This window comes from Prinia subflava, chromosome Z, assembly GCF_021018805.1.
Source record: "Prinia subflava isolate CZ2003 ecotype Zambia chromosome Z, Cam_Psub_1.2, whole genome shotgun sequence".
Taxonomy (NCBI): Eukaryota; Metazoa; Chordata; class Aves; order Passeriformes; family Cisticolidae; genus Prinia; species Prinia subflava.
This window is the reverse complement of record NC_086283.1, coordinates 12,043,876-12,071,802: the sequence shown is the minus strand read 5'-3', so window position 1 is coordinate 12,071,802 and position 27,927 is coordinate 12,043,876. Positions and strand designations below refer to the sequence as shown.

Sequence of the window (27,927 nt, the reverse complement as noted above, 5' to 3'; positions counted from 1 at the left end):
CCCAAGCAGTTAGCACAGGGACATGCTGACACTGGAGATACCACGTGAGTCACACCAGGGAGTGGGCTCCTGGAGCTTTTTCTACTCTAATAAATAAAACAGCTTGAGAGTGACCTACAGCCCTTGTGACACAATGAAAAATCCCTGTGTTGGGTAATTTTTACCTCCATGAATTAAAATCATGTGAAGCCTGTTTGCGTAACAGGGATTTTTTAGTTTTGCCTGATTGGAGAGACTCAATAGGAAAAGAGCAGACTAAGGAAAGAGGATTTCTGAAACAGTGGTTTGGCTACGGTAGTAGGGGGTTTAGATGCTTTTCTTTTTGAGATGCCATTTGAGGTGCACTTATCCCAGTTATAGCAAGTGAGAAGACACACAGCTCAATGCTCTCTGATAAAATACCCTTGTTAAAGTTCATTGAGCCAGGGCTCAGAGGACTGGACAGGCCCTGATTTCATGCACACCCAGGCACCAAGGGCACGGGTCTTCTAACCCAGCATCAGCTCCAGCCTGAGGGCTTCCATTTAGGCTAGCCTGTGAGGGCAATGGGCACAGCAGGGCCAAAATCAGGCTCAAGGCTGTGCAGGTGACAATAAATGCAAGGGGCAGTGCTCTGGGGCCAGAGGGGTGAGGGCTGTCCATTATGAGGACTGTGTGTTGTGTTGGATGGTGATAAATAAGAATTTAAAGCTTTCTTCTGCACTCTTTCTCCACAGCAAATCCATGGTTGAGGAGGGTACTGTGAAATCCTTTGAATCACGCAGATAATGGTACTATTAACTAGATGCACATTTCTTTCACAGCCGTTTTTACTTGTAATGACTTTAATGACTTCTTGCTGCACGTGAAGTTTGGCAGGAGCCTCAAGCCTCACCAAACTGCAGTGGAGCCGAATGCGACCCCGAAGCGCTGCCACTCCATCTTCGCCCTGTTCCTGCCGTTCCCAAGGCAGGCTGCAGGCCCAGCAGGGCTCTCCCAGCCAGCCTGCCCCGCTCCACAGATTCCCAGCTGCATTCCCAGATGGACAGTCTCCACGTTAAAGAATTAGTCCTATAACAATCTGATCAAGCATCACCTTAGAACCTGGTTCATTTCATGCACCCACTCCTACAGCGAGGCTGTGCCAGAGACCTTAATTTCTGGTGGATCCCTTCCAATTTCGTAGCTGAACTTATGCATGGGTACTCTACACCTGTTTGTTCTTGTGCCAGCCTTCCCTCTTAGCTCCAACAGCTCTTCTGCCTCGCCGCCGTTCCCGCACTTTGATGTCCTCAGGGGGCAAGTACATCCCTGTCATTCCTCACGCTATTCCACATTAACTCAACCAAACTCCCTCTTTCCGTAGGGTCTCCTGCTCCGCCTCAGGCTGCCCCGCAGCTTCCCCCCATCCCTGCCGGGCTGTGCAGGTGACACAGCCGGCCGGGCCCCGCAGCCCCTTCCCTCAGGCGGGCACACGGGGAGCGGGCCCTTCCCGCTCGCCCTTGCGCTTCACAGGTGCGCCCGCAGCTGCGAGTGCGTAAATCAAAGCGGGGTGAAAGTCAGCGTTCCCCTGTTCAAAACAAAACAAAACAGCACAGCAAACCTGGGCACCGCGCGGGCTCCCCTGCCCCGCTCCCCGCGGCGGCCGGGCAGGGCTGGGCCGGGCCGGGCCGGGCCGGGCCAGGGGAGGAGCGGCGGGAGACGGAAGTGAAAACAAGAGCGGGGGGCCGGAGCTGCCGCCTCGCAGACGCGCCGCGCTGTCCTCGCCTCTCCGCGCTGTGCCGCGCCGCCGGGTGAGTGCCGGGGCGGCAGAAAGCGAACAGAAAAAAACCAGGGGGAATTAGGCACAAAGTCAGTAGGCTGGGCGCGGTTTGTAAAGCTCCTCGGTGCTTGTTTTCTTTTCGTTTAACTGCTGTAAGCGGGGCGCGCAGCTCGTCGTGGTGGCGGAGCGCCCGGCCGGGGTGCCGGGGTGCGGCGGGGGCGCGGCCCGGCCCCGGGGCAGCGCCTCGGGGAGCCCGGGCTGCGGGACACCTGCGGGGCTCCTCGCCCTCAGCCGAGCGCTGCCGTGCGCGTAGGGCTGCTCGGGCACGGCTCCGGTGTGCCCCCTCCCCGGTGTGCCCCGCTCCCCGGGCTTTGGGGCACCGCGGGGCTGCACGCCCGGTGCCCCTGGAGCGCCTGGGGCTGTGCGACACCGAGCGCTCCTGGGGGTGGGGTCTGGTGCCCAGCCTGCGGTGCCCGTGGGGCTCCTCGTCTCGGGAAGGTGAGCAGAGGGGGGTGCCGGGTGTACGGGCGCTTGTGCTGGCGCTGCCCGCACCGCTCCCTCCGGCACGGCCGCCCCGGGGCGGGCAGGCCCCGCTGGGTGCTGCGGGCCGGCGGCGCTGTGCCCCGGCCGGAGCCGTGCGGGCCGGCGTTCCTGACGGGGATTTGAAATTCCCCCTTCCAGACGCAGGTCCACCAAGCGTCTGATCGTCTAAGGAAAGTTGCACATTTTTACTCTTAGCTGCTTTGTTTGCACAATGCTCCCCGCTGAAGCGGGATTGGTGGTTTGCCGTGTTTTCCTTTAGCTGTTGCCCTGGCACATTTTAAGAAATTTGTTAAATAAAACTTGGAATGGGTCTTGTTTGCCGTTCTTTCCTTGTGTATCTGTCAGGCTAGAGAAGAAGATATACCAGAATTAAAAGATGAATGGTGTTAAGTGGGATTCACGGTATTTCAGCGTGCACTTTCTTCTCTCCTATTTCTAGTTGCTACGAATGAAAAGGGATGGTATCAATTCCTAAGAGAATTCATTCTTTTTCCTGGGTCTGTAATTGTAACTAGCTGATGCTCAGGAAAAAAAAAAAAAAGAAAAAAAAGGAAAAAAAAAAAAAAAAAGGGCAGCTATACAGTTACTGTTACTTCAGAGTGAATTGCCAGGTAAAGCCTTCTCACGTGTGTGAAACAACTGCGCTGTGTGCTGGTCACTAGACTAGACTGGTTGCTTCTCTGCAGTCTCATAATTTACAGGGACCTGTCACCGTGTCACCGCAGTGGATTTCATTTAGCGGGAGTTAAAAGAATGTGTATTTTTATGCAGAAAGAAGTCTGTGACTAATTCAGATCCTCTTTCTAAAATAATTCTGTGCACAGGGCAATTAAACAGCTTGGTTCTCGTTTTAGCGGTGAGCAAGCCTCCTAAGAATCCTAGCTCAAACTTGGCGGGGACTTTTCTTCCTCCTTAGCCACAGAAGAGCTCAATCTTTTTGTGTTTCCCGTTCTGTACATTGGTGCTTGTCGAGGTTTTTAAGGTTGGTTTGAGTCGGCGCCTGAGGTCAGAGCTGCTCCTTTGCTGGGTGACAGTAGGCAGTGGTGGGTTGGGAACAGCACAGTTACCCAGGCATCTCTGGTACAAGCTCCAAATTCTGCTTCCTAATATACATCTTGTACTGCCTGATGCTGATAGCCCGCCCTGCTTTGGTTACGTGAGTAGCCGTCGGTGTGAGTAAAGTTCACTGATTTAGAAAAAAGTCTGAGCAGTGGATCGCTTCTGCTTTGGGAGGTGAACCCGAAAATGTGCGTTGTGGATGGCTCTCTTGGGGAGTGACATCCTTGCATCCATGGGGGCTGTGTGACAGCCCTGCTCTCATGCTCCTTGTGGGTGGGCTGCATTTGGAAAAATCCGCCGCCTCTGAGAAACTAACGCGGCCCCCCTGCAGTGTACGAACAGCTAAAACTGGGCTTTTCGGAGTTTGGTGGGGTTTTGCAGCCGCCTGCTGCTGCTTGGCTGAAGGTCCACCTTAAATGTCCCTATATGAGTATGGAATTTGGCTGTGCCCCGGTGTAGTCTTACACCAGCCCGCCCTGATGTGCTCCTGCCGGGCTTCAACTTTACAAAAATAGACGGCATCCACTACCTAAGATGTCATTGTAAAATTGCTTATCTGAGGTGGAGCTGAAGCCGTTATCTTTGACACTGAACAGCACTTAAATATCTCAGTTGCCTTTTAAAGGTAATTTGTTGGTCACATTTGTGGAGAGGGACATGCTTGGGTTTTGCTTCCTCAGCATTTAATTGTGACTGTGAATATTTTGCTTTAGTTCACAGGTTTAATTTTGGGGCTTGGTTTTAATTCCTGTCTTGTTTGTGACATTGTTCTGCCACTATGGAGCTATGTATAAAAATAAAAAAAAAGTCACAGAGATTTTATTTTGATTAACTGCAAAGTTGTGATGCTTTGACATTATTGTGTTTAGAAATAAGCTTTGAGCTGATGACATGGCAGCATATGATATTAATTTTGTTAGAAGTTTATGTGACAGTTGTGCTAATGTCTTCCATACTTTGCTTTAAGGGATGCTATCAATTCATGCTTGTCTCAATATTGATTTTTTTTGAGCTGAGCTTTAGTGCTAGATGATTTTAAACCTCCCCCCGCCTCCCCGCAGTGTTTTGTTTGTAAAAAGTAGTTGTCAAACATTTTGGCAGCAGCAGTTCTCCAAGTGCTGTTTCTTCCTAAGCTGTGGAGGGAAACAACATATGAGGAATAAAAGCACAAGTCATGACAGACTAGATGTGAGGTTTTTTGGCTGTTTTGGGGGGAGGGCAATACAGCCAAAGAAAGAAGGCTTTCAAAATTGCAGACAGTGCCTTTTGTTTTTTGTATCTTTAATTTTAAACTCTAATCCTATTCTGCAGGCATCAGTTCTTTGGATTTGGTCCTTGAATACTAAACATCATGAGCAACTACAGCGTGTCTTTGGTCGGGCCGGCTCCCTGGGGTTTCAGGCTTCAAGGGGGCAAGGATTTCAATGTGCCTCTGTCTATCTCTCGAGTAAGTGCGTTTTCTTCTTTTCCTGCATGTGGGTATCTGTTATGCTGTGGCCAACCCACAACCTTCAGACAAAGCCATTAATTACAGACACTGGGGCTCAGCTTGCCCTGTGGCATGGAGGACTATTGGGGGTCAGGGAGGGAGGGATAGAGAGGGGAAAATAAATCTTTATTGCATGAAGGCTCCAAGGAAATTAGCTTAGGAAAGACTTGTTCATTTGAAATGGTTGTTTTGTCAGCGTTTGTTTATTCAAATAACAAAATAAATTACTCTCGAATTCCCTTCCCTGCTCCCATCCAGAAAATAGAGATGCAGAGGTTGGAGGCTGACAGGAAACAAGCAATTTACTTTGCTGGGCCGAGCCTGTGCATTTCAAATGGGAAGCAGTAGGGGAAAATCACTCGTGTTACCCTTGTTTATTCAGCAACTCTTAGCTGCTTGAGGATCTTGTGGTGTCTGCTATTGCAAATCCTACCATTTTTAATAAAAAGGTACTTAAATAACAGTAGTTGTAAATAGCAGTTCATCAATATGTGCCTGAATGAACGGGCTGGTTTCTCATGAGTGTTTTATAGAGTATGTGCTCTGAACTGGTATTCAAAGGATTTGAGGAACTAAGTCAAAACAAATATGATCTTTGTACCCAGCACAGTCTAACTAGTTTCCTACTTTAAAACTGTGTTTTCAGGGACAGCTTGTCTTTCAGTGTGGGCTGAGTTTCAAAGCCTTTTTCAGATGGCTGAAGCACTTTGCACATAAAATATAGGGACAAACTTTGCAGTATTGAATTTCTAGGATCACTGGAAATCTCTGGATGAGGGGGCTGGTTTTTGATGGCTCTATACCCTGACACCTTTAAATCTGAGTAGCCATGTGGAATCATTTATATACAAATGTCCCCTCCTATGGCAGCAACTCTCCTCTCCCTCCTGCATTTTCTTGGAGTTTAGTGACAAAGATGAATTATTTTTTACACCTGTTGGGATGGCAGAATTGATACTGCTATGGGAGATGGAGCAAGTTTCTATTTGGGTTTATGCATCATAGTGATATTTTTAGCTAATCTTAACTAGGGTTTCAAACCCTTCCAGTTCGTTTAGTCTTGGCTTATCCACTGGTGGATTATGCTGGTGAAATTAAAGTACAGTTTGGCTCTGAAAAATTCTTTTTATATAGCTAAAATAGACTAGAGAGCCGTAGAAATGCCTGTGTACTGATTAGGACAGTTAATACTTGAGACAAGAAGGGGTTGAAAAGCAGTTTATTCCTGGATTTCAGGGACTTTAAAGCTGAACAGTAATTCAGTTTCTTGTTCAGTAGCTGGTTACTTGTACACTAATGAGAAATTTGAACTGGGATGTGGATGGAACTCTACGGATTTGATGGTACAAGGGCTTTCATGACAAGGATTTACAAAGGTACAGGAGCTTGCCTGCACAGGATCTTTGTGCATGATACTGATGAGCAGTTAAGCACTCTAGGCAGTAAGTCATGCGAAACAGCCAGCTTTAGGAAAGGGTAATACTTTTTTTGTAGAGGTCTCTGTTATCCTGGAGATCTAGAGTGCAGTCCTGCTGTAAGCAGGCTTCCCATCAAAAAGAGGAAACATATGTTGAAATTAGCCTAGACTACAGCTTTATTGCAGGAATCAAACGTGCTGTCGCACAGAGTAGCCTGGAGGAATTGGCCTAAAGAGCTACCTATAAAAACCTCAGTTATGGGATTCCCTAATGACAAATGTCATTGCCCACAACAGCAGAACATAATGAAAGACAGGGGCTGGTGTGGTTTTGGAGCTTTAATTTGTGCATGGGCAGGGAAGAACAATTTCCACCTCAGAACCACACCTCAGCTGCACTGTGTCTTCTGACTTGCAGTTAAGAGTATGCAAGCATTAGTATGCCTGGTGCCTTCTTTTTTTATTATTTTTCCCCCTCCTTTAGATTAAAAAAAAAAAAAGCTTAGTTCTGGTATGCCAATCCAGCTTTGGCCTGATAGTTTTTACTGGAAGAATTCAACACCCATGTTCCTGGTATGCTAGAACAGCGTGTACCGTTCACCCCCCAAGCCCTTCATTTCCTGATGTAGCATAAATTCCTTCCTGTAACTGAAGGCTGATAATTAAATTATTTTAGCAAAACAGTAATGAGACAGCATAATTACATTCTTTGGCAAGGAGGACTCCTTAGTTGTGTTTTTAATTTGTCCTCTAGATGCTGAAGAGGAATGCTGGGCTGGCTGAGCACTAATTTCCTGCTTTAGTTTAAACTCCTTGAAATTAAGTTTAAATAAAGTGTAGTTTATGAAACAAGGAGAATACACTGGTTTCTTAAACTGTTTATCTGAAAAGTTAATCTCCTCAGTAAGGATTTGAACAAATTAAGATCTTACAGTTCCTTGAAGAATGTTTTTAGTAAGTCACTTGAGTTTGTGCAGGATACAGTTTAAATGAGTGTATTCCTTGTTGCCTCTGTAGAGTAAAATCAGCCTGTTTTGTGTCCTTCAGTTGAAATTCTTATGTTCAGCAAAGGTTAACATTAGTGCAGGGGTAGCATTTGATTTTTCATAAATTAGTATGTTGCAGACTAGTCAGACCTTCTTAACCAATAGCAACAGTTACTGCACGGTTATGTCAATCGCTTTATATAGCTGAGTCCTGTCGAGTTCCTGTGTTTAATTATACAGCTGTACACCTTTTATGGGAAGTAATAAGCGTGATGTTGGGGTTGCTGTGGAGGTTATTACATATATCAGTGTAAGTATATAACATATATGCACATAGTTATATGCTATATCTGTCATGTATGTATACAATGTCCGTACAACACAAACACATGCGGAACTTTTAATGTGAACTTGTATCTGGCTGGACTTTAACAGGATGGCTTTTCCTAGTCCTCCCCTCTCCCTTGTGAGGGCACTTGTCTGAGCCCTGCAGAGTGCCAATGCACAGGTCAGGAATTTAGCACCGGGAAGCTGATGTGGGGCGGGAGTGGTGGTGGGAGTGTGATGGGCGGTATGGTTCCCATGAAGCAAGGGCCCGTGGGAAGGAAGTTGCCCTGAAAGTAATAAGGGATAAAGGGTGGGTTGAGGTTTATTAACAGCCAAGTGTTAAAGTGGCTCAGGCTGCCACATCTAAGTGTACTGTAGGGCTTCCAGGTAGTTAATTCTGAGGTGATATTTGTGTATCAGGGGATTGCAAACTGTGAGCTGTTTAGCCTGCAGTGAAGAATAAAGACATTACTAAAGCCCACGTGTGCAAACTTAGAGTATTCTGAATTGCTATTCTTATTGCTTCCACGTGGTGGTTTATGTTAACTAAAGAAGCAACTGTTGTCCTTGTTCCTTCAAGACCTATACTATGATGCAGAAATAAGAAAAAAAAAGAAAAGGGAAAGCTGGAAAAGATGAGAACAAGATTTGTTTGTGTAAGAATTTATTCTCATTCAGTAGAAGGAACAAATGCAGTTTTGGAAATGAAGTACTCCAATATATTGCTAGGTAGGATTCATGGAGTGGCTCTTGAGTATGCTAAGTTCTGTGTTAACAAAATTTGGTGTCAATCTTATCTATCATACCATCTATGTTATTTAGGTGCAACACAGTAGCTTTTAAAACTGTCCATACTTCTTTACACATTGAATTAACATTATATTTGCTTTACTTTTTGGGGTGTTGGTTAGTTCCCCATGCTTCATTAACAAAACCATAATAATCTCAGTAAGCATGACTAACATTAGAACTGGCAAAACTGTGGTGCTCTGCAGATTGAAATAAACAGTGTTTGGTATTGATGATGTATTCATTATTCATTATGTTGGGGTGACTTGTGAGAGGTTTGGATACTTGTTCCAAATATGTGCTTGACATTGCTTAAATTGACATGTTAGTAGCTGATTAAAATTTTTGTGATGTGGTCTCTAAAGAGTGCTTTTCTGTTTTATGGCAATATTTCTACTAGAAACAAGGAAATACTCAAGCAAAGCTGTAGTTTGAAGAGTAATGCAGTCTATACCCTCCCACCTAATGCAAATGCATCAGATGTTTCCGTGTATTTAAAAGTTACTTTTTTTGTTGAATCCTGGTGACAAGTTCAGCTATTGTCTTTCAGAAGATGTTTCACTATTTGTTTTTCTTTTGCTGTAGGAATTAAATGGAATACAGTCATGTTGAAATGCTTGAGCTGACTGACAGCTCTGTTTTTCTACTGCAGCTTCTTTCAGTGTGTTTCCCACACTGCCAGCTTCTTTCTGCTTCACTGATCACTTTTCTTCTTGAAGATACCCAAAACAAACAAACACTACTCCCGCCCCAGAAAGAGCCGCTTGGTTTTGCAGTTTTTTCAGTTTTTCAAGGATATTTTCCTGTGTTGAAGTTGCAAGCTTATAGTTGACGGAAGACTCATGACAATAAGTGTGCTGGTAAGAAGTACACTCAGGGAGTAGATGAAAGAGCAGCCTGCCTTGGGATGAAGTAGAGAATGCAAGTACAGCACATCAGCTGCTCAGTATTTGTCTCACATGAGCACCCTGACATTCTTTATGCTGGTATTGGGAGGTCATTAATATGTGTGAACATAGGGAGAAGACAATAAAGGAAAAGGATGTTTTGAGTGGGTGGACCTGGAGCATGTCAGCTTTGATTGACTAGAGTCTGGATGAGCCTCTTGCCCTTGTATTTGTGTGAATTACTTTATTAAGCTGTATGTGTTATTTCCAGTAAAACCAAATTTTGTGTAAGTATGAAGTAAGTTATTTTAATGGAGGGCTGGGGAAATTGTCTTTCAAGCAGGTATATGAATCGGAGAGAAACATTAGAACTGCTGGCCTGGACAGTGATAATTATGTCAGTAACTTTATTCTTCATCCTGGAAGCTACTGAGACCTCCTAACTAAACCCCAACTGTCAGCTGCTGGCATTGCTCTGCTGGTTTGATTTGTTACTGAGCTGTGATGGTTTGTACAAAATGCAGCTGAAGATGCCTTCCACTACTGCAGCTGAGGTGGATTGGGAGCTGACCAAATGGCAGAGCTCAGGATTGTGATCAATGGTACAGATTCTAATTAGAGACCTGCAGCCAGCGGTGTTCCCCAAGAGTCAATCCTGGGTCCAGTCCTGTTAAACTGATTCATCAGTGACCTGGATGAAGGGATAGAATGTCCCCTCATCAAGTTTGCTGATGATAGAAAACTGGGAAGAGAGCTGACACACCAGTAGGCTGTGCTGCCATTCAGTCAGATCTGGTTGGGCTGGAGCACTGGGCACAGAGGAACATTTGTGTTCAACAGAACACAAATACAGGGTCCTGCACCTGGACAAGACCAGCACAGGCTGGGGACTGATCTGCTGGAGAGCAGCTCTGCCGAGAAGGACCTGGAGGACAACAAACTCCATGAGCCAGCAGCATGTCTTGGTGGTCAGGAAGACCTGCGGTATCCTGGGGTGCGTTAGGAAGAGGAATGGGATTCTCCTCCTCTACTGAGACCTGGTGAGGCTGCATCTGGAGTGCTGTCTCTAGTTCTGGACTCCTCAGTACAAGACAAGAAAATGTTGGGATGGTCCAACAAAGAGCTGTGAAGATGAGTAGGGGACCAGAGCATCTTTTTTGAGAAAAGTCCAAGAGAGTTGAACCTGGAGAAGATATAGCCTGTGCCCAGGACAAGGGATAACAGACACAAACTGAAACACAGAAAGCTCCATCTGAATATGAGGAAAACCTTCTTTATTTCAGGGGTGGCAGAGCACTGCAACAGGCTAATAAGACAAGCTGTGGAATCTCCTCTGGAAATACTAAAAAAACCCACCTGGACACAATCTGTGCTAGCTGTCATATGGTAGCCTGCTTTAGCTGGTTGAACCAGATGCTGTCCAGATATCCCTGCTAATCCTAACCTTTCTGTAATTCTGTAACTTCCTGGCACAGGTCAGAGATGCTGTCAGACATCACAGCATGTACCTGCTGATGCTGCTCCTGGGGCAGCAAATGCTGTTTTTTACAGGAGCTATCAGTGGTTATGAAATGAATAGGATTTGCCAAGATACCAAGCAAGAAGTGTTATTCTGTTCTGTTTAATGTTGTTTATAAGATGTGGTTTACTGAAAAATATACTGAGAATGACAAATGAGCTATCAGTGCCAAAGTCTACATCCTCTGTGCACCAAGTCCTAAAGGAGCAGAGGTTTTCCTTTGGATAATTACAAAGTTCCCAGCTGCACGAGTGGTTTAATATGAGCAAGTGTTCAGAAAGTCCTAAGAGTGCTGGTTAGTGCTTCAGAGTTCGTGAGGTTGCAAGCAACAGTCTTTAGATAGCTCCTCAGTTTAACCTGAAGATGGAAAGAGATCTGTTGGTACGCCTGTAATTTCCCAACTGCCTCTTTTCTCACTATGATTTAACATCTTTGTGCTGAAAATTGGGAAAAGGGCTGTTTCCTCTGACCATTTGTTTTCTTTACCTTGTCTATTCTGCTGTGCAGCTTAAAGAACAACAGACCAGCACTGGTGTGTGGGCTTGGTAGGAAAGGAGGGTGTGGGGGAGAAGCATAAGAAGAGTGTCTGCATCTCATTCTGTTTGTGACCTTATTTGTTAGACAGCCTCTTCAGACTGACTAGGAAGCTGATTTTTTTAAAAACAGTTCCTCTGCTGATGTCATTCTACCAGAGGTGAAGCTGGCTGTACTGGGAGAAAAAGGAACCGAAGAGTTTATAGCTGAGGGATGTCTGGTGTGATGTGTGAGCACATTCTTTTTACATTAAAATGCTGGTTCTTTTTTCCCTTATAAGTGACAGTTTAGTTACAGTATGAGGAATATAAGCTAAATATTTCATGATGGAAAAACTGAAGTATTTCTTTGCAGTGTCTACTTCTCAAAGACAGATGTAGTGAAAAAATAAACTCTGCTTAGATGTTCAGAGTAGATGCAAAATTGGCAGTCCTTCCAGAGGCCAAAAGGCAGGGGCATTTATTGAATAATAATTGCAAAATATTAGGCGTGGTTTTTTTGCAGGTATCTTGCCCTGGAGGCCTGACAGCTTCTGTCGACTTCCTCACCATTTGGAGATGCTATTTTTAGTGTAACTGTTTTTCTCATTATTCATTGGCCGATGGCTATCAAAAGGCATTGTGAGAAGAGACATGGTGTTGAAAGGTTTGTTTGTTTGGCTTTGGTATGGAGCCAGAAGATAACATTGTTGGCTTTTTCCCCCCCTCTTTTTAAAAAATTATTATTTGTTTTGACTTTTTAAGAATAGATTTCATGTGTTAGCAATATAAGGGAAAGTGTGAGAGAAAACTGTTTCTCATATGCCTAAAGCAGTGGAAATATGGGAAAGGTGATATTCTTCCTGCCAGTGGTCGTAAAAAATGAAAATTGAGGCTGAGGTTAGTTTGAACAAATATGAGGAATAGAATCATTGAATCATTTAGGTTGGAAAAGTCCTATAAGATTGTTGAGTCCAACCACTAGCTCAGCACTGCCAAGTCCACCATTAAACCACGTCCTGAAGTGCCACATCTATGCATCTTTCAAATGTTTCCAGGGACAGTGACTCAACCTCTTTCTTGGGCAGCCCATTCCAATTCTTAATAACCCCTCTGATGAAGAATTTTCCTCATATCTGATGTAAACCTCCCTTTGCACAACTTGAGGCCATTTCCTCTTGTCCTGCTTGTTTGTTGGGAGAAGCTGACCCTCACCTTACTACAACCTCCTTTCACGTAGCTGTAGAGAGCAATACCTTCCTTTCCTTTCATCCAGGTTAAACACCCCCAGCTCCTCCTGCTGCTCCCCGTGAGACTTGTGCTCCACACCCTTCATCAGGTCCCTTGACATTTTCTGTGAACTCTCCAGCACCTCAATGTCTTCTGTGTAATGAAGGGCCCGAAACTGAACACAGGATTCAAGGTGTTGCCCCACCAGTCCTGAGTACAGGGGTACAATCCCTTCCTTGGTGGCCACATGGTTTTTGACAGAAGCCAGGATGCCATTGGTCTTCTTGGCCATGTGGGCACACACTGGCTCATGTTTAGGTCCTTTTCCACTGGGCCATTTTCCAGCCACTCTGCCCCAAGCCTGGTGCACTTCATGGCCTTGTTGTGACCCAAGCGCAGGAACTTCTCCTTGTTGAACCTCATGAGTTGGCCTCAGCCTGTTGTTTGTCAAGTTTGTTTGCTTCTACAGGTGGCTATTACAAGAATAGAGACAGGAGGGATGGAGGCCACTGCTAAGGCCAGTGTTACAGGAGTTTGAATGATTCAAGTCTTCAGGGCAGTGGTGAAAATATGACAGAAGTACCTCTTTATGTTCCCTTGCTATATGAGGTCCTCAAGCTGAACTTGCAGAGAGATTTTGCAAGGTAATATCTAATTACCTAATAATTTTGTATTATCTTTTATTAGAAGAGTTGACATGGGTTCCCTGCCTCTTCCCATTTATTTGCTTCTTCCATTAATCACCTTTCAGCACTGTCAGTTACTCGGGTGGTGCCCCTCACGTAGTTGCTTTTCATCTTTTGCCACTTCAAGACACCTGTGGGGTTTTGTGTAGTCGCTTGGGTATGCTATCCCAAGTAGAAGGGTAGTGTGGGGACAAAATAGCATGCTGTAAGTTGATAATCATACCCTTAAAGCAGATTAATAAGGACTGCACCAAAAACTGTACTTTACACCAAAACTACTGAGTAAGTAGCCACAGAGCACAGAGACTTATAGTCCAGAAAATTTCAAGTGGAATAGTCCATAATGTTTTACCACTATAGATTAGTATTATACAGTTTTCTTCTCATTTTAGGTTACTCTTTTGTTGGAAAATTCAGCTTAAACAGTTAAGCTTAGTAGAGGTAAACACAGGAGATAGCTGAAAGTATTTGAACGAATGAACTCTTGCAACTGCTGTCAGCTGTGCCTGTAACAAAGCTCTAAAGTAAAATGTAATGCCTTCTGTGAAGTCCCATAGGCTAGAAAGTGGATCTTGCCAGGTCTCTAGTAGTCCTGTTGGAAAGGTCAAATGGTATGCATGTTACCTGGATATGAAAGAAGTTTGACTTATCCTGAGCTATATTAAGCAATCATCTAACACAGTATCTAGTTTTTTCCTTGATAAGTAATAGAACAATGTGAAGTACTTACCCTGGGAAGGCAATGTAAACTTCTATTTTGTGCTAAATTATTTCATAGTTCTTTTGAGGACCTGACTAGTGATTTAGATGCTAAGCATGGATTAATATAGAGTGCATGAATTTCAGGAGAGTGAGATTCCCTGTTTGTTTGTAATTGGATTATTTAGTTACTCTTGCACCCAACATTTATTCAAGCTTTGGAGAAAATGATCAAAGTTTTTCTAAGTGTGATGCTATATTGGTAGCAATTTCATTTGACATTTTTAAAAAGGATTTCTGTAGAGCCAAGGCAAAATGCTGTAAATATAAAAAATGCAGACATAAATAAAGGTGTATTTTTGTTATTAAAAAGATTATACTAGTTTGGTGCAAACCCTAGCTATAGGACATTTTGTTTAGAGCCCTTGGAAGAGACAAGCAGCTTTGTTTTGCAAAAGTTCCCTCTGCCAGGCAGAGCAGCTCAATCTCAAAGTTTATAGTGCATCTGCTATTAAAGATTTTTCTTTTTAATGTGCATCTTATACCTAACAAGCCAGGTGTAATTTCGAGTCCAGTGTTTTCTACCTCTTCTCTTTGTGATTCTTGACATTGCATTACGTTGTTAAAGACATGGAGTGGCAGATTGATGCGATTGTTTGTCTTCAATTTGTGTGTGTATCTGAGCAATACCTTCTGTGCTGTTCTAGTTTTCTTTACCTAATGCCCTTAAAAGGAGGGATAAGATCAACGAAAAGCAAACAAAAAAATAAGGGGAAATTTACAAACCACAGAACTTGTGGAAGTAGGGTTGGGCTTGTTTTTGTTAGACTTATAGGGAAGTGGAAGGCTTGTAAAGCTTTAAACATCAAAGACATCTTGATAAAGTCATAAAATCACAGAATGGGTCAGGTTAGAAGGGACCACAGTGTGTCAGCTGGTCCAATGTCCCTGCTCAAGAAGGGTCATCCCAGAGCACATGGCAAAGGATTGTGTCCAGAGGGCTCTTGAATATCTCCAGTGAGGGACACTCCACAGCCACTCTGGGGAATCTGTTCTGAAGCACTCTGCAGTGCTTCATCACCCACACAGCAGAGAAGTTCTTCCTCACATTCATGTGGAACTTCCCGTGCATCAGTTTCTGACATTGGTGAGGTCGCTTCTTGGTCATCCTTACTTGTGGCTGAACAGGCCCAGCTCCCTCAGCCTTTCCTGTTTGAGAGATGCTCCAGCCCCTTAATCATCTTTGTCACCCTCCACTGGACCTGCTGCAGGAGCTCCATGTCTCTCTTGTCCTGAGGAGCCCAGAATCGGACACAGCACTCCAGATGTGCCTCACTAGGGCTGAGTAGAGGGACAGGATCACTCCCCTCAACTTGTTGTCCATGCTCTTCCTGATGCAATTCAGGGTTCTCTTGACCTCTTGGTTCCCAGGACACACTACTGGCTCATGGGTAACTTGGTGTCCAGCACAACCCCCAGGTCCTTCTCCACAGAACTGCTCTCCAGCAGATCAACCCCCAGCCTGTGCTGGTTCATGGGGTTGTTCTTCCCCAGATGCAGGACCCTGAATTTGCCTTTGTTGAATTTCAGACAGTTCTTCTGTTGGTTTTTTTGCAGCTGCTCATCAAATCACAGTGTTTTGAATCTAGACCAAATAAGTGTTCTTTCCCCAGTGTCTAAGGTAGTATGCTAGCAATTGTTTAGAAATGAAAAGGCAACTCCCAAAATATATATTCAGGATATATTTAACCCTTGGGGTATGGTGCACTAGTTCTTTGTGAGGGAGTTGGAGTTGTGACTTGATCAAGTGTAATGTAAATAGTCATTGCGGGCCACAATCAGCCTTGCAGAAGAAGCAGTAATGGTTGGAGAGCCTTGCATCCTATCTGGCTGCCTGAGTTCCTGTCTTTAAATCTTTCTTAATGCCAAGAGATGTGAAGAAGGCCGCCCTCCCCAAACACTGGCACTCTCAAAAGTGGGAATAAGCTCATGTAGTACCAAATAGTCCTCTTGGATGTGAATTGGCCCCCACCCCTGTCAGTGCTGCTCACTGGCTGAAGAAGGTTGGCAGAAGAAAACCTGTGTTTGCATTTTCATGACAGAGCTTAAAGCCAACTCCACAGATGAAACTCTTCCTCCATCATTGCCCTAAGCAGGGCTGGTAGGTGGGACTGGTGCTACAGAGATTCTCTCAGCCCGACAGGCTTGGCGATGGGAGCTGGTCTGCTGGCACAGTGGTGGCAGATACCTGAGGACTGTACAGGCTAGAAGTGCGGAAGCCAGACTTGCTAGGACGTGTCTGTCAGTGTACTAAGCTGTGAAAACTGCCACTGGATGCTTATTAAATAACAACTTCTGTCAGCCATGAATACATTCTCTTCTCTCCACTTTCCAGCTGTCATATATTGGCAGCTGGCTAGAATCAAAAGTTGTTGTAGCTGGGACTTACATGAGTCTCCTTTGAGAGCATAATGTGTGAATTGAATTAGTTTGGTATTGTGCAGATCGATTGTAATCCTGGAAATGCTAAGAACCCAGGCCTTGGCAGCGGAAAAACACTCAAAGAAAAGTGCATTTGTGTGCATGTGAGTTGCTTCCATAAGATGGCTCTTGCATAAGGCTCAGCCTGTATCGGTGTGCATCATGGCTCAGCACCCTGCAGTTTTGATTCTTCAGCCTGCTGTTACCAAGAAAAAAAAAGCACAGACCTGCTTGGAGGAGACAACTGACCTTTCCAAGACAAGACCTTTCTACTTTGTCTCAGAGATGCATGAGCCAATGATAGTTAGCCTAAGAGAACTGACTAGCAGAGATGTTTGTATGGCATCTGGAGAGCTCAAATAGAAACAGGCCTTTGACCAGACAGTCAAACTCCATCAGTAAATCAAGTGCTTTAGGAGTGCTAACTCTTGCCCTGGAAATGTAGAGATGCTCCATCCCCTTCTCTCTTTGCAGTCTGCAATTATTGCATAAGTTATAATTTATAAGCTAGAGATTACTACCTTCAGAGCATGTCCTTTTTTGGGTAGTTTTACAAAACTTCTGAATTTCTGGTTAAATAGTTGAGCTTATGAGCAAAACACAGGTGAGTAGGGTTTTTTGACTGAAAGAATAATTTTTGTGTAAATGTCTAGAAATGCAATCCACTATCAATGTGTAAACCTAAAGATGGTTTCCATGTGGTGTGCACTTAAAGCTTGGAGGGTTGAGTTTTTGCACTATCTCTCTGGATAAAAGTATCACCATCCCTCTTAAGTCAGAGGGAATGTGATACTCACTGGCCAATGGAGTAGCTCCTCTGTTGTATTTTCTTCCATTGACACATCTCCACTTCACTTTTAAAATGTAGAAACTGATGATCATTGAAACTTAAAATTACATTCATTTCTTTTGATACCTGAGCTGATGAAAACTCAAGCTGCTGTTGCAGTTGACAGCTTAGATCAGTTTATACCTCTGTCCTGGATGGTGTGGGATGAAACAACTGGAAATTGCTCATAGGAAACTCTGATTAAAGCAGTCAAAGGAAGGATTTAGGGTAAACCGGTTGGTGTTGATACTTTACTTTGTACCCTCCTACTGCTGTGGAAGGCCAGACTGGGGTGTGCTGGCACTGCTTCCTCCTTGCAGAATGTAAGGCATACTTTTGGCATTGGGATGGAGGCAGATGGGTGCAAGAACAGGATTCTGGATGCCATAGGCATTGACGTCAACTGATTCCTGACCTCATCAACAGGATGGCATGCCTCCAGTGCTTCTGCTAACTCTGAATAACTCCCCTGTCACTCATTCACTCTTGGCTTTTTTTTCCTTCTTAATTGCATGTCCTAATTTTCCCATTCCTGCTTTCTGAAATGGAATGGAATGCCATTTCAGAATTCCATTTATTTAGCAGAGAACATATTCCCAGGGCACAAAATGAGGTTTTGTAGAGATTTTCCTGTCCCACTTTGCCCTGGTGATGATTACCTAATCAGCCTCTATCCTGCAGCAGGGACTCAGTCCCTTGAGAGAAATTTCTGTATGACATGGAAGGGGACTGGATATGGGAGATAAGGCCTCACCTCACAAGAGGGAATTCCTCATGAGGAATATTACCCAGGGAAAGGGGATGAAGATGAGTGTAGTGCACTATATACCTGCTGTGCTTCTGGAGAAGCATATGCTTGAGAGGGGTAGCATGCAAATAGTTTAGACTTAAATGCAATGACATTTAATTAATATTAGTGTAAATTCTGGGAAACATTGTGCATAACAATGGGCATTGTGAATTAGGAAATAACCTCACTTCAGTGTTTAAGATAGCTAATCACTCAAACTGAATCAGAGTTGGTTTTCTAGTGCCATTTTTTTTTTCAGTTTCTGCTAAATAGGTTTGAGTCCTTTAGTTTGTTGCCTGTTTTATCAGAAAAAGGAAGGTAGTTTTGCAAGAAAACAATTTGTATCGTATTTAGGTTTTGTCCTTCCTGGGGATCTGAGTCTTACTGCTGAAGTAAGTTTACCAGGAGTTTTTGCTCTTAGTTATAATTTAAGAGAAATGTGGTTCAGAAACCATTATTGCCTGTGGCACTAACAGTGTTTAGGATTCATAAAGCAAATGAAGGGGTAAGAGTAAAGGGAATAAGAACCAGGTACCAAAAAATCACAAGCTAAAAAACTTTCAAAACTAGTGAATATATAGTATGTTTGTCAGAAAGTGACAAATCATAAGAGCTTTGGACTCTGTAAAGCAGGTGGTATAAGTAGCTGTAGGGATAGCTTGTCTCTGGTTTGAATGGCATTAGTACTGCATTGCAAGTCTGTAACCATCCTTTTCCTTTCCGTTTTTTCTGTACTGTGCCAGTCCGTGCCAGAGTGTAATATGTCCTGGGTTTACTGTGCCCAGCACTGGGTTTCTGTTAAATAGGCAGCTTTTGCTTTGTTGGTGTAGTTACAGGAAATGCTTCAACATCAAGAAACAAGCTGGTCTTTTATGCGCACTTGGGTACCCCTGGATTCCTGAATGAACATTGTCAGCAGCATGTGCATGCTTTGGGTTTCCAGCCCAAAAAGCAGTGCTGGCTTCTAGGGAAAATTCTGTAGCTGGTGTTACATGTGAGGTGGAGAAATGGGTCTAGAGATATCTTCTGGCTTCTAGTTTCCTGATAGATTTTTGACCTTCCTGGGCATGACTCAACTATGTATTCCAGTTTCTTGCTGCCCAGTGTGCAGGGCTGTCTTTTGGAGCCTGCCAGAAGATCCGTTCTGTGATCCCAACATCATGGCAATGCTAGTGGCTTCCTTCCCTCAGCCACCTCAGGCCATTCTGATTCAGAAAAGCACAGGGGGTTTAGGTGTCATTTGCCCATGAAGCTGTTACAAGGTGATAGGGTTAAATGTCATAAAGAAGGTAGCAGCTTCATTGGCTTGATCTCTCTTTGTCAGTAAATGAAGTCTACAAGCCAAGTGTTGCTTAGAAAGCATGCAGAAGATACCACTTTGACCATCCCCCATCCCTTTTCTTCACACTGGGAAGAAGAGTAAAAGTTGTTGTTGAAAGCCTTGAATAAAATGGAGCCAAAATCTCTGTCATCAGGGGGGCCTCACTGCAGCGCAAGAGATCTGAGTTTGTTTTGTCAGTCATCCCATAAGGAGGAGGAAGTGATATGCACCAGTAACCTCATCTGGATGTTAATCAGGACCACGCATAGCTGTCTTCAACCTCTTGCTGTCCTCCTGCGTGTTGAAGAGATATTCGTAAAGCAGCCCTTCCAAAATTGCTGCAGTCAAGGTTATAGAGGAAACCAGTTACTTTTGCTGCTGTTGTTCTTCAGTGTCAAATTAACTGTGAATTTTTGGGAGGAGAGCATTGTAGGGGGTTGCTTTTAATTTTCCAGTCCTTTGTATTGATATGCTTGTATCAAAATCTGACTTCAGTTTTAAATCATCAAAATAATCCTTTGGTCTTGCATTGCAGATTTAAGAAAAGTAAGTTGGAAAACGCAGCAAAACCTCAGAGTGTATCTTGGCAATAAAATTGTGAGATTAAAAAACACTACTTATTTCTAGGGCCTGACTCATGGTGTTTGAATGTGTGAGGGTGGCAGTGCTGGCTGGTCAAGTAGCATTATAAATATTTCAGGACTTTTGGGCACAGACCTGTGCCAAATATTTTTCTCATGTTTGGTTTTTTTTCCTAATTCCCGAAGCAAATTTTTGCAGATCTTTTATAATCTGAGCTGTGTGCATAGTTAAACAGACAACATGTCAAATCTCCAAACTTCTGAAAATGGTGCATCAAATTCAAGTATTTAAATCAATTACATAGTGACCAAAATGTTGTTGACTGTCTACAAGCTGTTTTATTGGGACATAATAAAACAGCAATTTTATTATTTATGCAGTTTCATATATATGTGGTAGAGGAAATAAATTATGGAACAGCTGGCTTGCCAGAGATCTTCAGAACTAAACAGTACATGGCCTGTATGGTAGAATTTTACCCTGAAAATAAATTGGCAAATTGGCTGATTATTAATGGTGGCTCCAGCTTCTGGTGTCAGCATATGCAAAGCAAAAGCGGTGGTAGTGGTTGTGTATGGAATAATTGAATAAGTCTTCCTGCCTTCCAGGAAGCCCGTGGTGTCCCAAAACTCTTTCATTGAAGTCCTAAATTAATTATCTTCTGACGGGTTGTGCTCTGGGGGAAGTGTATTTCTATTAGTTTTCACAAGGCAGTGCAAGTTGCAGCAGGTCTGGAATGTTAAAGATGGAGAAGGCTTTCAGTGGACATGCGTGGGAATTTCTTGTTCAGGACTTGGTTAAAACATCGGGGTGTGGGGTGCTGCAGGCAGAGAGGCAGCATGTCCCCCACCATGCCATGGAGCCACTTCTGGCAGTGTGGGGAGGAGTGGGCAGTGCAAGCATTGGCCTCATGAGTTTCTTGGGCGTGACCTTCCACGCACACTGAACAAGGTCTCTCCAAGCTTTAGAATGAGAACTGAGCTGGAAATTGCTTTTCTCCAAGTACTGAATGTGCAAATAAGAACAAGCTGCACTGAAATAATGAGGTTGAGAGCTATGTATGGAGAGCAGTGTGTGGAGGATCTCTTCTGCTTGCAGTATTCCAGATGAAAAAGATAGATGAATACATACACTTATTTCTGTAATTTGTGTGTCAGAAGCACGTTGAGTCCAAACTTCCATTCTATGTGGATAGGCCCTTTAATAAAGAAACTTCTGAACTTCCTTTGTCTTTCAAGGATTCAGAGTTGCAGATTGGGTCAGGTTGGAAGGGACCACAGTGGGTCATCTGGTTCAACCTCCCTGCTCAAGCAGTTCTAGAGCACATGGCACAGGATGGCATCCTGTTCCTGAATATCTGCAGTGAGAGAGACTCCACACCCTCTCTGGGCAATCTCTGGTACTCAGTCACCTGCACAGTAAAAAGTTTTTACTCATATTCAGGAGCTGGAACCTCCTGTGCATCAGTATCTGCCTGTTGCTTCTTGTCCTAGAGGTTGGCACCACTGGGAAGAGCCTGGCTCTATCCTCTTAGCACTCCCCTTTTAGATGCTCATATACATTGATGAGGTCCCCTCTCCGGGGGTAACTTCACTGGTCTCTTCTGATCTGGGGGAGATGAGACTTTAGCTGGTGAAAATTCTGTGTTACTCCACAAAACTTCTTTGATTGTTGTGTTTGCTGCTCTTCTAACAAATATGTGTCATGTGGGGGAAGTCCTTGTAAGTAGAAGATGGGACATGGCAGGCAAGATTGTGAGGAAATGTTGGAATAAGTAGGTAGTGGATAATAGTAACCTGAATCTTTCTTGAAGGTGTGTAAGAAATATACTTCTTGATTTATAAATTCGTGATACTTTTCAAAAGCATGACAGCATAAAGATGTTGGAAGTAGGTATGGAAAAGGCGTAGATGATGTTACATATGCATCTGGGCTGAGCCCAGTCATTGTAAGCTGTGAGGATTGTAATGTATGTAAACTCTCATGACTTCTCCATTTGCAGAGAAGAAAGAATGTTGCTTACAATATGTGCCTTATGTCACCATATGCTATTGTTTAAAATAAGTAACCGGAGCAGAATGTAACAAATGTATAATAAGCTAAGTACTCTACACAGTTATTGCAGGACATAATTTCAATGCATTTACTTTGAAGCTGGATTTCAGTGCAAGACAGGGCTCTGTATTGTAAGTTAGACTAGCTCTTGGATTTTTAACTAACGCATCATGGGAAAAAATTGAATTAATGAAATCCACTTAGGAGAAACTCAAGCCTTAATATTTTTTCCTTTCTTTGTTTCCTTCACTCTTGATGTAGAGGAATATGACAGCTGGCATGATGCCTCCTTTTTCAATTGTGCCATTTAGCATTTCTGGCAGCTGGATATGTGGAGAAAGCTGTATAGTGACCAATCTGTTTCTCATACCTTTTGTAGTCTGTTTTTCATCAGATAGAAAAATGTTAATACCTCCTGAACTTTGCTCCTTTGGCTCACCCAGACAGTAATTTACTTGAGCATTTCCTGTATGTTGTCTCTGGGTATAGAGCTCATGCTTTCCACCTCTGCTGCATTACAGATCTCTACCAGCTTGGTGCCTCATTCCCAGGCTTCTTGGGATACTTCCTAGGACAGTCCAGGCTTGCATACTGCAGCAGATGTGCAATGTGCGAACTTCTGGAAGGGAATTTGTCCTAGTCTGAAATGAAACTTGAACAAAAAAATCAGATTCATAGAATGGGTTGGGTTGGAAGGGACCTTAAAGATTATTTAGTTCCAATGCCCCTGCCGTGGGCAGTGATACCTTTTGCTAGACCAGGCTGCTCAGAGCTCCATCCAGCCTGGCCAAGGATGGGGCACTGCTAACTTCTCTGGACAACTTGTTCCAGTGTCATGCCACCATCACAGTGAAGAATTTCTTCCTGGTATCTAATCTGAGTATACTCTCTTCAATTTTAATTGCTTCACTTTGTGTGTTTGTTGAAATACCATTGATATTTCCTATATATCTTAGCAGAGTTTCATAAATTATCTATCAAACAGAAATCTGCCTACAAAGAGTTACTGCTTAGAAAAGAAAAGCTTAGACAGTCCTATTTCTTCTACGTGTTAAAATGTATTTTAACTAGTACTAGTAAATTAGTATTCTCATAAGGGATAAACAGAACCTTGGTTTTCAAGGGAGTTTTCCTTGCTTCTATTAATGTGTTTTGGCTTTGGAAACTTACAAACCAATGAAGGCTATAGCATAGAACTACTTTGACTGTTGATTGAATATTTTACATTTCTTCAGGGTGCATGAGAAATTTTGTGTTGTTTGTGAGCAAATTCCATTCAACTCTGCCCACTGTGCTTTAGTATATAAAGCAGATATATAAGATATATACTGCTTAGTATATAAGCAGATGCTAAAATTTGGACATTCGAACATGTGGGTATTGGGATTCATATAATTGGTCTGGAGTGGTCACCCCGTGCCAGCACTCTCCATAATGATCTTACCTTCTATGACTTTTCCTCTCCACCTTTTTTCTTCTTCTTTTTTTTTTTTTTTTTCCTTTATAGCAAAGTGAAATGAGAAGGTGGTATTTTCCTTGCAAATATGCCTTGCTTTTCCGTTTCACTGCTGGCCTTGAATGCTGCTGAAACCGTAATTTGTTTCTCTTTTCCAATTGTTCTAAGACTTGTGGCTCTCCTGAGAACTCAAGTATTTTTGCATTGGGGGAAAAAAAAAGAAAAACTTAGATTATTTGAGGCAGGGTACAAAAAAAAAAAAAAGGCAGGAATCAAACCACAAAAAACCCACAAATAGTCATGCACTTTAGGGGAAGATGAGATGGCATCTCTCAACAAGCTCTTCTTCATCAACAGTCACTGGAAAATTTACTTTGTTGCTCCTTAGAAAATATTTTGAGTTATTAATGAACTTTGAAACTTGATTTAATGTGTTATTTTCTTTAGTGAGGAATGTCTCAAAGCTCTTAAAAAGCCAATTTTGTAAACTGTTGCAAGGATTAAACAGACTCATATTGTTTAATAGGCTTTCATGTTTATTAGTTTTTAGTGTAGACAAAAAATGTGCACATATGTCTCTCTGCCTGCTTTATTTTAGTGCTGCAGAATGGTGAGGAGGGAGATGTTGCAACACTAAGTTTTTCATTCAAAGTACAATCTGATCTGCTGCCAGCAGGCCACTGGAAAGCTCTCATGCCAGGCCCAGTTTGTTTTTTTTTTTTTTGATGAGTACCAGCCCTGACACAGAGGTGGTAACAAGTACCTGCAGGGGTCATGCCTTTTAAACATTTTTCAACACAGCCCTGTTACCAAAATCTTCAGGATCAGTATGTATTTATACATTATAGCTGAGTGTTGCAGTTCAGTTTGGGGTAGATTCAGTGTCTCAGGCACCCTCTACAACCTCCACCCAGGATTAGAAACTGGCTCCCATGAAGAGCAGTTTCTGCACTGGCACCTTCTGGGGAAGGTGTGGCATGGGCTGTGTCCCGTAGGGCAGTTTCATACATGCAATAGTTTGCTATGGCCTGACCATTCTCCTACTTGGCAGCGCTGCCAACAAACAAACAAAAAAGGTGATTGCTAAATTGTGCTTGAATTTGCAGTGAAAACCAACCTGATTTGTCTGTTTTCAAGGCCCGTCCCTCGTTGGGGTCTCAGACAAGAAGGGATGAATTTTGCTGTCAAGACAGACCTGTGGCAAAGGTCTCAAATTCTTTCCTCTTGTCAGTTGCGTTTCGCATACCTGCTGGAAGCACAGTGTTTGTTACCCGCCCTGTGAAGAGCGGAGGTCTGAAATGTTTCAGTGCTTTGTTCCGTTTTTGCCTTGCCCTTTAGCGGGGAGTATGTGTGCAGGTAATGCCGCAGCTATGGCACAGCCTGTCCCTGTCCCGCCTGGCCCGTGTCCTGGTGCCTCGCACACCACGTGTGTGACACTGCGGCCGCGTCCCAGCCCTCCCTGACCCGCCTCTGCTGACCTCTTGCACTTTTCTTGTGCTGCTGGCTGAGCCTTGCCCTGGGAAACCACACAGGCCCTTCTTTTTTTGCTAAGTGTATTTCAGGTGGATACTTCTGAATGCTTTTCTTATTCCTGCATTAAAACGGGGCCTTTGTTCACACTTAAGCAGTGAAGACTGGAGCTGTAAATCAAATCAGGAGACCATAGATCATAGTTAAACTCAGTAGCAAACTCAGCTTGTCTCTGTTCAATGTGAGACACTTTTCCAAGAACCTATGGCATTTTTTCACTGCCTTTTGGGATACTGCCGCACATATGGATTTGGCAGTAGCATTAACTGTCTCCTGTAGTTCTTAAAACCCTAAAGCTGTGGCACTGCTGTGCTTCACCAGAGAACTGGAGATGAAGCCAAAGGTTCATTATAAAGCATAGCTGTAACACAATCTATAGCAGAATATTAAAGTGACGTGCCGGCTGGATGTGCCGTGGTTTTAAATAACTTGCATTCACGTCCCCCGAGTACCAGATGAAAGTTTAGACCCTTGCTGGGCAGCCCACACCGCACTCGGAGTACACTGTTCCACACGTAGGCTCTGGGGCACCAGTGTCTGTTTTGGAGACTTTTCTCTATCGTTTGCTCTTCCATTTCTTTTTTAATTGGACTTGGGGGTTGGTATTTTGTTTGGGTTTTTGTTTTGTTGGGTTTTTTTTTAGGGGCTAGATTGTTTTAGATTTTTTTGTTGTTGTTGTTGTTGTTGTTGTTGCCTTTTTATTTTTAAACCAAATTAAACTCACAGCTCTGAGGACAGAGCTCTAACTTCCTAAACCATGTCTGTCTGGAGATAAATGCCTGTGAGCCATTTAATTCCTGTTCCTTACCACCCTCGTGCCTTTAGTAGCACTAAACTAGGATAAAGTGGTTTCATTTTTACTTCTAGATGGTACGTATGAGGGAAACAGCATTTGACCAAGATTAGATTTTTGGGCAACTGTGCTAAAATGTGTCAACTGGACCCTATTTAAAATTTGTAAATACTGTTTAGAAATATTTAATTATTCAGAACTAAATCATCTGTCATTCCATCAATGGATGAAAAAGATCATATTTGTTGGAAAAAGAAATAGAAATGGGGTTTTTTGAGGGACAGGGCTGGTGAGGTCTGTGGCTAGTACTAATTTCTTCATGTGGTGTATCCCAGAAACCTCGAGGAGCTTGCCTGGAATTGCCTTTGCAGTGCTGTGTATTTATGTGGTTTACACCATCACTAAAAATTCTTTTCCAGTCTTGGGGTGTTTTCTCCGGCATTACAAGTTTGGGCTTTATGGTTTGAGAGCTCCTCAGCTCCATCTCCAGTAGCCTTGAGCAGGAAGGCACAGCCTGAAGCACTGGCATAAGTCTGTATTGCTTCAATCCTGCTGTTCCCCTGACCCCATGTACCACCCCCAGCCCCTGCCTGTGCTACCACCACTGCTCATCCATTCACGTGGTATGCTAAAGGAGCACAGAAATTTACTTTGTTTTCACTTTTAGTGGGTAATAGCAGCAGCTTTTCAGTTAAGGATACGTGCTCCTTAGAATTTGGTTTTCAGGAGAACTACTTGTAACTCCAGGGCATTATATTATTGAAGTGACATGTTTAATGATATAAATTGGAAGTTAGAACACATTCCTCTTTTGTTTTGGGGAGTTTGTGTAATCCCGCCCCAGGGACATGAGTTTCCCTGCCTGTGCTGAAAAATTACCCATCACTTGTTGCTGACCTGGGTTAGATTCAGTGTTATGAAGGGAACTGCTACACAGCAAATGCATATCTGATAGTAATGCTTCACTACACAAATTATTTACTTTGGATGCTTTCATTTTCTGTATCTTTTGCGCACCTTTTTGTATGCAGGGCTCTGTTTTGCTGTCTCTCCTCCGGGCTGTAATGAGCACACTTTGATGTGTTTGAACATGACAGATTGTTTTAACGTGATTTTGTTCTTCATCGGATTGTGCTTGATCACTGTTGTTCCAACCTGTCTCTTCTGCTGCTAAGTTGCTACATCTGCCTTGTACTTCTTAGGATGATAAAAACCAGCCTGCTTGTGTCTTCTCTGCAAAAGAGGGAGGAATGACAGATATTTTATGTTCAGTGAGCGCTGTGGTTAGTGTTTAGGAAGTGCATGTGACAGTAACAGACAAGCAGGGAGGTCTGGTGTAACCTCAGGCAGGTTAATCACTCTACACATTGACATTTGAATGCAAACTTTAAGCTGCACCAGGAGTTTTATATGTCTGGTTGGTATTTCTTTTATTTTTTGTTTGTATTAGTAGCTTGCACTAGCCTGGAAGAAGAAAGAAAGATAATGTTTTGTGTTAAGTTTTGTTTATGCAGAGAAGTCGTATTGGTTTTTTTTTCCCTCCTCAATTTAATAGGAATGTGGAAGAAACTGTGCCTCTGGCCTGATACACATCCTGTCTGCTGTCATTTTTATTTGAGTTTTATATGCTTTTGATTCTCAAAGGCTTGAGCTTCCTCCTTCCAGTTAAGTGCAGTGGGTTGAAGGAATGAACTGCTTTTGCTTGGGCATCTGAAGGGCTTGGAATTTAATTTCTTCAGCAGTTGATTTAGTCTTAATCATGCTCTTCAATATGAGTCTTGGCTACAAAATATAGTGCTGCCAGTGCTCGTCCTTCCATTGGCACATTTAGTTTAGTTAATGAGATAAGCACTTCAGAAGCAATCAAACACTTAGTGAAATTCATGTCAGTAAGAAGCTCCCATAATAAGGAGGCAGGTCGTCTGGGTTCTCTGGGTTGGCAAAATATCTAGAGACACTGAGAGTGGCTGGGCTCTTGGCTTCCTTGGGATTGATGCTCTCCTGGGAGACCATGTCTGGGAGCTAGCAGGGTGGTCACCTGGGACAGAGCCCTTGAAGTCAACAGGTCCTAGTGTGAGATGGGAATTGTTTATGTGACTGACTCAAGGTGCAGTTGGCTGGTAACTCTGTCAGGCTAACAATTATCCTTTTATTGCTCCATAAGTGACTCCTTGTGTTAGCAGTAATAGTGGAACACACAGATGAG

General features: G+C 43.4%; 1 protein-coding gene across 7 annotated transcripts in view; it reads left to right on the top strand.

Annotated features, from left to right (window-relative positions):
• Positions 1–1,579: 1,579 nt before the first annotated feature.
• The window catches only part of PDLIM5 (PDZ and LIM domain 5), a 123,648-nt gene continuing 97,300 nt past the window's right edge, over positions 1,580–27,927 (top strand). For 4 of the 7 annotated variants that reach the window (XM_063421491.1, XM_063421490.1, XM_063421488.1 and 1 more), the window contains exons 1-2: positions 1,619–1,772; positions 4,655–4,790. In XM_063421491.1, the coding sequence (XP_063277561.1) occupies positions 4,695–4,790 (96 nt within the window). In that variant the 5' untranslated portion in view covers positions 1,619–1,772; positions 4,655–4,694. Of the gene's footprint in view, positions 1,773–4,654; positions 4,791–27,927 lie in introns of all 7 variants that reach the window. The other 3 variants (XM_063421492.1, XM_063421489.1, XM_063421487.1) reach the window with 3 other exon arrangements.